This window comes from Pseudophryne corroboree, unplaced genomic scaffold, assembly GCF_028390025.1.
Source record: "Pseudophryne corroboree isolate aPseCor3 unplaced genomic scaffold, aPseCor3.hap2 scaffold_3207, whole genome shotgun sequence".
NCBI lineage: Eukaryota > Metazoa > Chordata > Amphibia > Anura > Myobatrachidae > Pseudophryne > Pseudophryne corroboree.
This window is the reverse complement of record NW_026969889.1, coordinates 3,528-18,813: the sequence shown is the minus strand read 5'-3', so window position 1 is coordinate 18,813 and position 15,286 is coordinate 3,528. Positions and strand designations below refer to the sequence as shown.

The 15,286-nt window shown below is 46.3% G+C and overlaps 1 protein-coding gene across 1 annotated transcript; it reads left to right on the top strand.

The window, feature by feature from the left end:
* Positions 1-7,105: 7,105 nt before the first annotated feature.
* LOC135018098 (uncharacterized) lies at positions 7,106-8,460 on the top strand. Its single transcript, XM_063952994.1, has 2 exons — positions 7,106-7,617; positions 7,700-8,460. The coding sequence occupies exons 1-2, from the start codon at positions 7,216-7,218 to the stop codon at positions 8,273-8,275; spliced, it is 978 nt and encodes a 325-aa protein (XP_063809064.1). The 5' UTR covers positions 7,106-7,215; the 3' UTR covers positions 8,276-8,460.
* The last annotated feature ends 6,826 nt before the right edge of the window (positions 8,461-15,286 follow it).

The window sequence follows — 15,286 nt, the reverse complement described above, 5'->3', positions numbered from 1 at the left end:
TGCCAGGACCCCCCCTTACTCCTGTCAAAGAGGGTCCCTTCAGCCAATCAGGGAGCGCCACGTCGTGGCACTCTCCTGATTGGCTGTGTGCTCCTGTAGTGTCTTTCAGCCTCCACACGGCAGAGATACAATGTAGCGCCTATGCGCTCCATTGTATCCAATGGTGGGAACTTTGCGGTCAGCGGTTGACCGAAAGTAACCTCACCGCTGACCGCAAAGATCCCACCATTGGATACAATGGAGCGCATAGGCGCTACATTGTATCTCTGCCGTGTGGAGCCTGAAAGACACTACAGGAGCACACAGCCAATCAGGAGAGTGCCACGACGTGGCGCTCCCTGATTGGCTGAAGGGACCCTCTTTGACAGGAGTCAGGGAGGGTCCTGGCAGTCGGGTAAAGGGGTCCCATGTGTAAACATGGGACCCCTTTCAGTGCGTGGTCGGGTTTCCGTTTTATTTTTTTGCCAAGTACGTGGATTATACAAAGAAAACAAGAGACCCTGGATTATGTGAGTATAATTTTTTAACAGGTACCCCAAGGATTCTACTGGGACAAGAGGACCGTGCTTCGTGGGTACATAGGTAAGTATGTATGTATGGTGGTGTGCATGTATGTAATAAACTTATACTTTCACGGTGTGTGTGTCCTGTTTTTTTGGGGGGTATTTTTTTAGTAGTAGTACTACAGGTACCAGCGGGCCCGGTTTTCCACCGCATGCTGGTACTTGTGGTTCTCCAAGTACCAGCTTGCGGGGGAGGTTTGCTGGGACTTGTAGTACTGCTACTAAAAACAATATTCTCATTTTTTCAAAAGGCTATCAGCCCCCCATCCGCTGCCCTTGGATGGGGGGGACAGCTTCGGGCTTCACCCCTGGCCCTCGGGTGGCTGGAGGGGGGACCCCTTGATTTAAGGGTTTCCCACTCCTCCAGGGTACCCCAGCCAGGGGTGACTAGTTGGGTATGTAATGCCAGGGCCGCAGGGACCAATATAAATGTGTCCCCCGGCTGTGGCATTATGTACCTGGCTAGTGGAGCCCGGTGCTGGTTTCAAAAATATGGGGGACCCCTATGCTTTTTGTCCCCCGTATTTTTGGAACCAGGGCCAGGCGCAGAGCCCGGTGCTGGTTTATGAAATATGGGAGAACCCCGGTCATTTTTTTCCACATATTTTGTGAACCAGGACCGGCTCAAAGAGCCCGAGGCTGGTTTTGCTTAGGAGGGGGGACCCCACACATTTTTTTTTAACAAAATTAACACTTCCCACCCCTTCCCACTGATAAACATGCACGGATCTCACGGATCCGTGCATGCCTATCAGAACACGGTAAAAAAAAGCAGGTCTATTTTAAAACTGCTTTTTTTTACGATTTGTATTTATTGACGGCAGTGTTTGGCTATTGCCGGCAGTGTTTGTGAAATACAAATTTTAGTAAATGACCGAGTTCTATAAAATAACAGGGGTATTTGACCGATGGTTTATTCATTCGTAAAAATTTTCTTGGACTTCCAAAAAAATACGAATGCCCTCATCACTGCCGAGATTTGTGCTTAGTAAATTCCCGAGATGACACTTTGAAGAAAAAACGCAAAATCGGTCAAAATCGGGAGCTTAGTAAATTTCCCCCATGGTCTTTTCCAGACACAAAGTTACTTGCTTTTTCTGCTTTACTTACAAATCTGAATCATTCCCAGAAATCAGTGTTACTCAGAATCAGACCCAAAATCAGGTAAATTGATTACCATAATGCAGTGGTTCCCAAACATTTTTGAATCACGGCACCCTAGAGTATCAGAATTTTTTCATTGCATCCCACGGCAAAACTTTCTTACTGGGAAATGTAAAAAAAAAAATATTAAATTAAGTAAATTGTGTTTATATGTCATATTTAGGTTTCATTATGTGGTGAGGGACAGGATTCACTTCTGTTTGTCCACATATTTTTAGATTGGCAGCCACCTGCACTGGTTTTGTTTATTACATTGACCATAAATAATTTGAATTGGTTCTTTATCACCAAGCCGTGGCACCCCTGCAAGTGTCCCGAGGCACCCCGGGGTACCACGGCACACAATATGAGAACCACTGCCATAATGTATGAATGACATTTTCTAAAATGATGTAAAATAGATTGTAAGAGCTAATGTTATCAATGTGTTTTAATCAGTAACATTTCACCTAATGAATTATAATATACTTTACTTTAATATTTTATCCAGCAATTATCTAGATTACATTCAAGCACAATCTTTTCTAGAAAAAATATAACATAAGATATTTGTGTAAATTGATAATGAATTAATATTTTCCTCTCTTAATAATAATAATAATAATAATAATAATAATAAAATCTTAGTCCATGATAAGGTACAGTACAGTACAGTACAGTATGTGGAACTGCAGCCTGGAGGTGAACACAGGAGGAGCATTAGGAGTGTAGTAGCCGTGGGCAAATCTCTGCTGCCTTTGGTGTTCAAGTAAGTACTCAGTAAACAAATGTCAGCAATAAAGACTTCACAAAAATGAGGAATTATGACTAGCCTTCCAACAAAATAATTCACCTGCATCAATAAATATACACAACCTGAGTGCTTGTTGTATCAGGATATTAGTACACAACCTGAATGCTTGTTGTATCAAGATATTAATTCTCCCCATCTGGTTTATGCCCATAAGGATGACACATGGTCCATGCAGCATTCAGAAGCAGAGTAAAGATAATGTAGCACTGAGTCTTACAAATTGGATTTATGTTCCTTTATCATTATACTCCACCATATGTAAAGGTTATGTTTAAGAGACACCAGTCAGACCACAGTGGCAAGATTCTGTGATGCATTTATATTAGACAAATTGGAGTGCAGACATAAGTAAACTAATGGAATACTGTTAAAGATGTTTGCCTTTACCTACTGTCCTTGACGGAGTCTGCTTATTGTTTTGTGCCTCTAGGGGAAACTAATTTGAATTATCTGTAGCTCATTCTGTGCTTAGCATTACATTCATTGCATGTAAAGTGTTAGGGCTTGTGAAATATCAATGTTTATTTACTTTCTATGTCTGTATTTTTGTTCAAATAAATTCACTGTGATGTGAAGGAAATGTTTACTTACAGAAACTCTGCATGTTCTACTCTATCATTCATTACTTTTATATCACTCAGGTGAAGATACAAGTCTCAGTAAAGGATTAGCTGATAGTCTTTGTTCTTCTTTGATCTGAGTCATATGGATAGAAAAGAATCTCAAAGAATATGTGCTGATATTCAAAAGGCAAACTGTTGAGTTTACATTCAGAGTAGTAGCAGTAAGTATCAGCTTGAGCAGTCAGGTTAATATACTGGAGAATAGTAAAAACAATACTCTCTACTGTGTTTCTCTCCTGGAATTCCCTGGACTTGTAATCTGGATACAAGATCTGCTGCCAGATGTGACCTTTCAGTGATTGGTTATGTTAAACAGCAGAACTCTTCGAAGCACACTCTGGGGGATATTCAATTGTTTGAAAAGTCAGTTGGATGTCTATTTTTTCCTATCTAATAGATAGGAAAAAACAGACGCCCAATCGACTTTTTAAACAATTGAATCCCCCCCCTCCCCCCCTCTGAGTCTAAAGGGGGGTACACACGGAGAGATCTGTGCTTAAAATCTAAGCAATCTGACTAGATTGCTTAGAAATTAAGCATACATATCTCAGTGTGTATGCCATAAAGCGATAGCGATGCGCAGCCCCGCGCATCGCTATCGCTGATTGTAGATTGGCCTGCATGCAGGCAAAATCTAGTACAGTCGCTTAGCACATCGCTCGTGTGTACAGAATGAGCGACGTGCTACAGCGATGTACGTCACTCTCCTCTGCCACTCCGTCCTCTGCCGGGTCCAACCTCCGCCTCCTGCCTCTCCTGGTCCCGCCTTCGTCTTCTTCCTCTGCTGGTCCCGCCTCCGTCTCCGTCTCCGTCTCCTGCTTCACCACCACAGACTAGAGTCACACCAGCTACAGCCAGCCAGCGCAACGCACGTCAGCAGCAGCAGCAGCAAAACGGTAAGTGCCAACGGGTGCGCTGTGGGCAGCATAAACGGCATTGATGGGTGCCGGGGGGGGGGGGGGGGGGGTGTTTGCGTGCGGTGCGCTGAGCCCCTTGTTATCGACCGGGCTGTATTAACAGCCGTGAGGGGACACACACACACACACACACACCATTTTCATGCATGTATTTATAGGGGGGAGTGTGTGTGTGTGACACTGTTATTATTAATATACTGCCGGGGGGGGGGGGGGGGGTGTGTGACACTGTTATTATTAATGTACTGCCGTGGTGGGGGGGGGTGGGGGGGGGGGGGGGGGGGCTGGGTGTGACACTGTTATTATTAATATACTACCAGCGGGGGAGGGGGGGAGGGGCGGGGCACCGTTATTGATGTTAACTGGGCTGTATGTATTTACAGCCGGGGGGTGGGGTGACACCATTATTATTAATGTACTACTAGCCGGTGGGGGGGGGGGGGGAGACCATTATTATTGATGTTAACTGGGCACTTGTGTGGGTTGTATTAACAGCCGTGTGGGGGGGGTTCACTACGATCTGCCGGCGACCAGCATACCGGCGCCGGGAGGCCGGCCGCCGGCTTACCGACAGTGTGGCGAGCGCAAATGAGCCCCTTGCGGGCTCGCTGCGCTCACCACGCTACGGGCACGGTGGCGCACCACACTATTTTATTCTCCCTCCAGGGGGGTCGAATAAGTGTCGGTATGCCGGCTGTCGGGCTCCCGGCGCCGGTATGCTGGTCGCCGGCAGATCGTAGTGAACCCCCCCCACACGGCTGTTAATACAACCCACACAAGTGCCCAGTTAACATCAATAATAATGGTCTCTCCCCCCCCCCCCCCCACCGGCTAGTAGTACATTAATAATAATGGTGTCACCCCACCCCCCGGCTGTAAATACATACAGCCCAGTTAACATCAATAACGGTGCCCCCGCCCCTCCCCCCTCCCCCGCTGGTAGTATATTAATAATAACAGTGTCACACCCAGCCCCCCCCCCCCCCACCCCGGCAGTACATTAATAATAACTGCCTCTTCCGGCGCGGCGCATGTGTGCGGTGGCTGGGTAGGAATTTCCCCTTCCCCCTCGTTCCTCCCCCGGCTCCGTCCTCCCAGCCAGTAGCAGCACTCCCCCCTGTCTGTGCTAACGTCCTCCCACATCAGTGATTGCATAATATTCATTAATTTCTCTCTATTTCTCTCTCTCTATCTCTCTCCTCCTGTGGATTACTTCGTTTGTCAGTGTAATTTTAATTTTTACAGGTGCCCCTATTGGATTCTACTGGACAAGTGGACGTGACCGGCGTGGGATGTAGGTAAGTAATCTGTCTCTCATTGTTACAGGTACCCCTATTGGATTCTACTGGACAAGTGGACGTGACCGGCGTGGGATGTAGGTAAGTATGTGTGAGTGTGTAAGTGTGTATTTAATAAATTTTTACTTTCACGGTGTGTGTGTTGTGTTTTTATTTGGGTATTTTTTTTGTTGTAGAACTACAGGTACCAGCGGGCCCGTTATTTCCCCGCATGCTGGTACTTGAGGTTCTCCAAGTACCAGCAAGCGGGGGAGGCTTGCTGGGCCTTGTAGTTCCACAACAAAAAACAATATTCTTTTTTTTTACATACTCATGGCTATCAGCCCGGCACCCACCGCCCAGGGGTGCTGGGGACAGCCTCGGGCTTCACCCCTGGCCCTTGGGTGCCTGAAGGGGGGGACCCCTTGATTTAAGGGGTCCCCACTCCTCCAGGGAACCCCGGCCAGGTGTGACTAGTTGGGGGGGTAATGCCACGGCCGCAGGGACCTACATAAATGTGTCCCCCGGCTGTGGCATTATGTCCCTGGCTAGTGGAGCCCGGTGCTGGTTTTAAAAATACGGGGGACCCCTACATCTTTTGTCCCCCGTATTTTTGGAACCAGGACCGGACTAAGAGCCCGGTGCTGGTTGTCTAAATACGGGGAACCCCTGTCCAATTTTTCCCCCAGTATTTAAACAACCAGGCCCGGCTCAAAGAGCCCGAGGCTGGTTATACTTAGGAGGGGGGACCTCACGCATTTTTTTTATTTTTTAACCCATTCAGACCCTTCTCCATTAATGGGGAATGTCCACTAAGTAATGTCCACTAATGGGGGGGCCATTACGTGTAACAACGCTACTAATGGGGGGGCCATTACGTGTAACAATGCTACTACTAGGGGGGTCATTACGTATAAGGAAGATACTACTACTTGGGGGGAGCATTATGTATAGGATGCTACTATTACTTGGGGGGCATTAGATATAACAATAATACTACTACTTGGGGGGCCTTACGTATAAGGACGCTACTACTACTGGGGGTGCACTATGTATAAGGATGCTACTACTACTTGTGGGGCATTACGTATATGATGAATAAGATTGTGCTACATTGTGGCGTAATTTTGAATGGGGGTACTATTGTGTGGCTATGCCCCTTACTTGTGAGACCACACCCCTTTTCCCGGTGCGCGCCAAAGGAATATGGGAGGGCGCAAATTTATAGTTTGCAGGGGGGGCGCCGAACACCCTAGCACCGGCCCTGGGTGGAGGGCTGGGTAAGTTGATGGTGGGCGAGTTTGTAAGCCATTGGCGGTGGCAGCGGGCATCGGCACAGGGGCAGTAGCGGGCATTGGCTCGGCGGCAGTAGGGGGTCATCGGCAGGATTCGGCGAACATTATGGCTGTAGTGCCTCACCAGCCACTGACCTCGCCACACGCCACTGGAGTGTGGGCTGTATTAACAGCCGGGTGGGGGGGGGGGGGGGGTTGTTATTAATTATGTTTTTATGAGGCTGTCCTGTGTATCGAGCGATACATATATGGGGGAGTGTGATGCGGCTGGTGATAGCGGTCTAGGAGAAGATGGATGTATCCGTATGATTAGACAGGCTGCTTAATGTGCTTTGAAGCTGTATTAGCAGGCGGGGGGGGGGGATAGGGGGTGTTACTATATGTTTGTGGTGCTTAAGTGGCTTTACCTGGTTGCAATGTGTGTATAAGCGGCTTTACCTGGCGCAGCGTGTGTATAAGCACCATTTCCTGGTGCAACACGTGTATAAGCGGCATGGTTTTTTTAATGCGAGGGTCAACATATTTTATTAAAGTTTTTCCTTGCTTGTTATTTAAATAGTGTTGTTTTATTTTTCTCACAGCAATGGCTTCTTACATGGACCGGGAGTTCACAACTGGATTCATTGATGTGTATCGGGCCAGCGAATGTCTGTGGAAGGTCCGTAGCAAGGATTTTTCAAACAGACAGAAGAAGGATCAGGCCTACAGACAATTGGTGGAGTACAGCAAAGCCCATAACAGTGATGCTGATCTACTTTGGGCGAAGAAGAAGATAGCAAACTTGCGGACGGTGTTCAAGAAGGAACACACACGCGTGATCGAGTCTCAACGTTCAGGAGCCGGAACTGATGATGTTTACCAGCCGACGCTATGGTATTATGAACAGATGAAGTTCCTTTTGGAGAGAGAGGCGAAATTACATGGACAGGGTAGCCTGGATAAAGAGTCTCCTAAGACGCCAGAGGAAGAGGGGACCCTTAATCCGGTAAGTTAAAACACTTTAAAATGTTCAACTTTATCATTGTTTAATCAACGCCCTAATGTTTTATTTTCTTTTTTTTTTACAGGAATCTACCCCGGAGGTAATGAACACTTCCGCAACAGAGGCAACAGAACTGGAGCTCAGTGGTGAGGAGTCAGCACCATCTCGGTCGACAGCACCACCAAGGCGGAGACAAAAGAATTCATCATTGAGTTCCGATTCTGCATCCTCCAGCACGGTTCAATTTATCCAACGGGCAGAGGAAATGCTTAATAGGCCACCAGACTTCTATCGTCAATTTTCAAACACGATAGAATCTCAGATACGTGTAATGCCCGAAACTGTTTTTAGAACTTTCAGGCGCATAGTATTTGATGTATTGAGAAGGGCCGAGGATAATGACCTATCCGATGACCTGGATCTAATGTCAAATCCTGTGCGGCGCGCACGAAATGCCCCACAGTCCCAGTATCCTTATCCCCAACCATACTATTATCCGCCGGGTAATCCTCCGCCACAGCGCCCTTTTTTTTCGCCGGGACCCCCACCTACACCCACTCTGCCCACTCCTCCCACCAGCACTTTGTCCACTGGATTGTACTCAGCAATGCTGAGTACACAGCTCCCCCCAGAGGACGAGGCTACTTTTTTCAATTATTAAATTATAATTTTTTTTATTAGTTTTTTAGTTTCCGTTGGACAAATTGTTCCATGTTTCCTCGACTCTTTTATGTTGTTCATAGTTACCATAGTGTCGGTTTTTTGTCCTGGACTTTTGAACGTTGGGATATTGGTCATTCTTATCGATGAATCCAGTTGCATAAGTGTTAAAAATTAATATATTTTTATAAGTAAATTATTTTCAAAACAAAAAAGAAGTGTTGTGTATTTTTTATGGTTTATCATTATATTTTTAATTTTTGGGGGAGTTATGATAGGAATGCTGTTGTACCAAATTTGTCCTCACTTATCCCCCCTTAAAAAAATTTTTTTTTAAGGGGAGATAAGTGAGGACAATCCTACCTTCAAGGTACTGTTAAAGGGGACATTTATTACAGAGGGATGCGGTTAAGATCTCTGCGTCGGGTTCCCAATAGCCACAATCCTGACATATTCTCCCCCTGTGGGTGTCCATGACACCCATAGAGGGAGACTAAAAATTTGGCAAGCAAAGCGAGCCACAAGGGGCTTCTTTGCGCTCGAGCCGCTGCCGGCATTCCGGTGGCCGCCATCCCGACGTTGGGATTATGACTGTCGGGATGCCTGCTGCCGGGATATCATACTGATTCCCAGGGCCAGTGCTATGGTGTCCGGCGCCCTCCTGCAAACTGTAAATTTGCGCCCCCTCAGACACAGAGGTGATACAGTGACTGGGACGGAACACAGGGGTGATGGCACACACAGGTATGCCTGACTTGGTTCACACTGTTGGATCCCATTAGTCCTCACTTATCCCCCACAAAAAACGACGCAGTCGTGAAGTGTCCTGGGTATACCTGACCCCAGAGTTCCTCATGGCTACGTTGTTTTTTAATATACATGCAAAACACACACAGGTACATACTCTGACAACAGAAGTTTAAAACAAGATACATTTTTATTTTGGAAATAAATAAAAAAAATACAATAAAATATAAAACCAATCAAGCATATGTAATGTCTATCAAACATAAAAGCAGTTAAATGTAGGAGTCTTGCCAATCCACTGCACCTACTCCATTAAAAAAGGTCAGGTAGTCGTCCCTGACCTTTCTAGCCTTTAAAGTGGGATTAGGTGTGGACTGTGGCCTTTCAAGTCCAGGCAACCTAGCAGAGTCCACATCAGAGTTGTCGGCCTGAGCAGGCAACCTGGCAGAGTCCACATCAGAGTTGTCGGCCTGAGCAGGCAACCTGGCAAAGTCCACATCAGAGTTGTCGGCCTGAGCAGGCAGCCTGGCAGAGTCCACATCAGGGTTGTTAGCCGGAGTAGTAGATGGGGGGCATTTTGGGCCAGTCTTACGCCTTAGATAATTGTGTAGAACACAGCAGGCCAACACAACCCAGTCTATTTTATCCACCCTTAGGCCAATAGCAGAGTGGAAAATTCTGAACCTACTACTCAAGATCCCAAATGCGTTTTCAACTATGCGGCGGGCCCTTGAGAGCCGATAATTAAAAATGCGTTTCTCCTTGGATAAGTTCCTTTGTGGGTAGGGTTTCATGATGTGCTCGTGCAGAGCAAAGGCTTCATCTGCCACAAACACATAATTCAAGCCATGCATGCAGTCCTCAGCTTTCGGTAGGTCTAATTGGTTGCAAAGCAGCCTCTCATAAAACACAGTATCTTTGATTGATCCGCCATCGGATGCTCTTCCATTTTTCCCCACATCCACAAATATGAACTCATAGTTGGCATTAACTATAGCCATCAAGACTATGCTAAAATAACCTTTATAGTTATAATATAGAGATCCACTTTTTGTAGGAGGAGAGATGCGGACACAACAGAAAAAGACACACCCTCCCCTCCCCAGTGGCGTAAGTTCGTCCCAGTCGCCCGGAGGCATGATACATTTTGGTGCCCCCCTACACATACACACACATACCATATGTAGCTATCCCGCACCCATGGTGAACAGTAGAAGGGTGCTCAGGTACCTTTCCCAATAGTAATATAGATACACATAGAAAGTGGACGCATTCCAAGTCAGTCATTACAATAAAACAGACACCAGCATACCATTATAGTACACCTACAGTGCTCCCTCACCCACCAGGTCTCCATGGAGATGCTTTGGCGCAGCGGTGTGCCAATATAATTAGTGTTCACTGTAGTATTTTTTTTTTAGGGCAGGGTGCTGATCACGGGGAGGGCACATTTTTCATTCGTGAGGGTAAATTTTTAAGTTAAATGGGCAAACTTAGGTACATACTATAATGCTTGGTGCTCCCATTCCTATGGGCAAAACATGGACAGTGCGCACCGAAGGTGCGCAGCAAAAATCTAGGGGCGTTGTTTCGTGGGGAAGGGGCGTGGCCACATAATAGTGTCAATTCACATTACACCACACGGTAGTGCCCCTAATACACATTGCACCAGTTAGAACCTCCTATACACACTGCGCCAGGTAGAGGCTAGAGCACGTTATACATATTGCGCCAGATAGAGCACATTATACACATTGCGCCAGATAGAGCACATTATACACATTGCGCCAGATAAAGCACATTATACACATTGCGTCAGGTAGGGAGCACTGAGGCACATTGCACCAGGTAGAGAGCACTGAGGCACACTGCACCAGGTAGAGAGCACTGAGGCACACTGCACCAGGTAGAGAGCACTGAGGCACACTGCACCAGGTAGAGAGCACTGAGGCACACTGCACCAGGTAGAGAGCACTGAGGCACACTGCACCAGGTAGAGAGCACTGAGGCACACTGCACCAGGTAGAGAGCACTGAGGCACACTGCACCAGGTAGAGAGCACTGAGGCACACTGCACCAGGTAGAGAGCACTCAGGCACACTGCACCAGGTAGGGAGCACTCAGGCACACTGCACCAGGTAGGGAGCACTCAGGCACACTGCACCAGGTAGGGAGCACTAATGGCACACTGCACCAGGTAGGGAGCACTAATGGCACACTGCACCAGGTAGGGAGCACTGAGGCACACTGCACCAGGTAGAGCACTGAGGCACACTGCACCAGGTAGAGAGCACTGAGGCACACTGCACCAGGTAGAAAGCACTGAGATTAATGTTTACAGCTGCAAAATACTTACAAGGTTAATTTAGCCCAGGGGGACTCTCATGTACGTACCGGGTCCGGCGGCGCACGGCTGGATCCGGCGACGTGGCGGGGTCCGGCAGGCAGCAAACGGCGGGGCGGCAGGGCGCACAAAAATGGGCAGGGCGGGATTCAGCTGTCTAAAAAAGGGGCAGACACCTAGCGTGAACACTAGATATATATTAAAAAAAAGACAAACGCCTCATTCACTTAAACACACGTCTCACTTAAACACACACGCCTCTCACTTACATACACCTCTCACACACACCTCTCACACACGTGCCTCTCACTTACACACACCTCTCACATACACATGCCTCTCACATACACATGCCTCTCACATACACATGCCTCTCACTTACATACACATGCCTCTCACTTATAGGCCCTACACACATAGCGATTTCACTGCACGATATGAACGATCTTGTTCATTAATGAACGAGATATCGTTCATATCGTGCAGTGTGGAGTCCCCAGCGATGAACGATGCGCGACCCCGCGCTCGTTCATCGCTGGGGCCATGTCGGCTGTGCATGCCGGCCAATATGGACGAGATCGTCCATATTTGCCTACAAGTCTACGGAGCCGGGTGACGGGGGGAGTGAAGAAACTTCACTCCCCCCGTCACTGCCCCCCCGCCGCTGGGTCGCTCGTCGGCCACCTCGGCGGCGCATCGCCGAGTGTGTAGGGCCCCTTACATACACATGCCTCTCACACACACACACATGCCTCTCACTTACATACACATGCCTCCCACTTACATACACATGCCTCTCTCACACACACACACACACACACATGCCTCTCACTTACATACACATGCCTCCCACTTACATACACATACATGCCTCTCACACACATGCCACTCACACACATCACACACACACATGCCTCTTTTACTTGAATGTACAACTTTCCTTAAAAACACACACACCTCACTTAAAAACAAGCACACACAAAACACAGTACTTCCCCCCAAATACACCTCTCCCCCACCCCCCACACAGTGCCTACCTTTGGCTATCATCCAGAGCATGGAGGAGCAGAGAGTTCTGAGCTTCCCTCGGGTGGCTTACTAAGGGCCCGGGAGGAGCTGTGCTCTGGATCTCCCCCTAGCTGCAGCCAGTGCCATCTCTCTCTACAGGAGGCAGCTTCCGTGTCATTGACACAGCTCCTCCATCTGCAATAGCAGCGCAGTCCTCAGGCTGCGGGAGACAGTGGAGGAGATGCGCCCCCTTGTGGCCAGGAGCCCGGCGGCAGCCGACTCCACTGCCTCCCACAGTTCCGCCCCTGCCCCTCCCCTATAATACCAACCCACTATTTAAAAAGGTCTTTTTTTTGTTTAGAAAAAGACACACTCTCCCCACCCCCCTCACTATAATACCAACCCACTATTTAAATAGTTTTTTTTTTTGTTTAGCACAGATTGCTCAGCACAGATTGCTCAGCACAGATTGCTCAACACAGATCTCACGTGTGTATGGGAGATCTAGACACCGGGATGTTCAAGGGACATCTCCCGTGATAAATTGCTCAGAACACATCTCTTGCAGAAATCTCTCTGTGAGTATGGGCCTTAAGAGCTGCACAAAGGCTTATTTCATTTTTCTGAAGCTAAACCTAATATCACAGCCAAAGGATGGAGGAGAATCTTATTAATTAAAAACATTGTTGCCCAGGACACATCTAGCTCCCTCTAATCAGAGCACTGACCTGGGTGAAACAAAGAAATACCAATTCTGCACTATGGGGCTCATTCATACCTGCCCGCTAATGCAGCCCACAGTGCAGTTTGCCAATGGAGGTAAACTGCGCATGTGCTGCATTGCGGCTGCACAACCACACACATCGCGGTCGCATCCCCTGGGACCGTTTTCAGGGCAACTGCATGTGACGTGACGTCTCCAATTAAAAAAATGGTGGCCAACCGTATGACAGCGCAGCCAGGCTGTGGTGCCAGGGGTCAACCTTAATTCTGATGCATCCTCAATCTAATTGCGGACATATCAGGAGGTGGCAACACACATGTTGGGTGGCCTTACCCTGTGCTGGGTGGCCTCCAGCATGTGAGTAGAAGGACGGAGATCTGGCTGTGTATGCAGTGATCTGCGTCCATCTCTGAATAAGGTCCTATAGCAGAGTGTGACTATACACAAAAGGAACAATTTTAAACATATCCCCTCACCCTCGGCATGGGTTACATTTCTAAAAATGAAATATTTAATGAACCAAACATGAGGCTCAGATAAAAACTGTGGCAATAATAGAGAGTCAGTAGTTTTTCAAAGTTTTTTTGATCAGGGTCAAAAACATATGACTGTACTTCAAATCAGGGATTGAACCTCAAGTAGAACAAATATTACTGTATCTTCCTTCATTGACACATTCACCATTGTTAGCTAAGCAAGAAGAATGGCAACACTTGCTCAGTTGGCAAGGAAATTTCATGGGTTCCTAAAAATTTAGCATTTTTAGATCCTGTAGCTATGTCACTATACCTTATACACTAAAATCACAACATCATATGATTGGGTTCTAGTGACATACAGTACATCAGTACTTTCATGTGTCCTAAGAGACACATGTGATTGGTATGCCTGGTTCTAAAAATAATATTATTAACAATGATGATGATAATAATAATAATAATAATAATAATAGTAGTAATAATACCAATTATATATTTTTATTCAGAATCATATACACTTTAGAATGAGGAAGACAATATAATAATAGAATAATTTCTACATTGTTTATTCGCAAACACAACTAATATAATTTTAGCAAATACACAAGAAGGATTGCAGTCTATCTCCACTCTAGGACACTTTGGGATCAGAGCCTTTTCAGAAAGCTTTCAATCTCTGTTTAAATATGACAACCATGAAATGTTAACTGTTCCATATCTAGGATGGCCCAACACATTGTTATGTACAGAGCTACAGTACTAAGCAAATGGGTTTAGCAGTAAAAAAAAGAAAGAAATTAAGTTGTTCCATTTGATTGCATTATCAATGTGCCTAAATAATGTGCACATTATAATGTGTCTCTGTACAATGGCGAAGGATTTAGAAAATGATTTACACTGGAGAGAGACTTTTTCCTCACAGGATAAATCTAGGGCATTCTTTTCCAAACTCATTAACATAGTATATTGGCAAAATGTATTCACAGCAGTGGCTCACACTTCATAGAGAAGTTACCTCTGCAGAATCTGAAAGTCAGTGGTTACCGATAAACATCATCTCACATCTCTGTACATCTTAATTAGTACTACTTTACAAGCAAGCATTTTCATTTGCAAACAAGCACTCAAGGTTTATGTGACACTTTGTATAATTATGTATAATGTTTATCATCAAAGAAAGTTTGCAGAAAAAATAATCTTGACAGGAGTAATAAAACAAACCATCTGCCACTGTGTACACAGTAGTTCCCAGATGAGAATACCTTTTGACATGATAGTTTTCATATTTAATAAAATACATTCTCGATATATTTGGCTGTGCGGCACAGGTTACCGTTCCCAATTGTAGTCCACGTGGATCGTAAAGTATGAAAAAGTTCAAAAAATTAAAAAAGGTGAAAAACTCATGTCGACCTTTTTCCATGTCGACCTAGCACATGTTGACCTATTGACCATGTCGGGCTAATGCACGTCGGCCAATAGTGGTCAACCTAATGACTGTCTGCCTAAGTGCTGTAGACGTAATGACCATATCCTGACCAAACTGTGTCATTTAGCCCATCACAGCAAAATGCAGTGATTCAGGCATACAGTATTTGTGTAGGAGGTGGGGCTACAATGACATGATCACCTTAGAATTGCATCAGTAGGCCCCTCCTCGGTGACTGGGGATTATAACTATGCAAAAAATCCTAATACAGGACACTTTTT

Bases quoted from the DNA above. Each gene is read 5' to 3' on its own strand.
- LOC135018098 (XM_063952994.1), top strand. From the start codon at position 7,216: ATGGCTTCTTACATGGACCGGGAGTTCACAACTGGATTCATTGATGTG. The intron at 7,618-7,699 runs GTAAGTTAAAAC...TTTTTTTTACAG, and splicing joins AAGAGGGGACCCTTAATCCG to GAATCTACCCCGGAGGTAAT.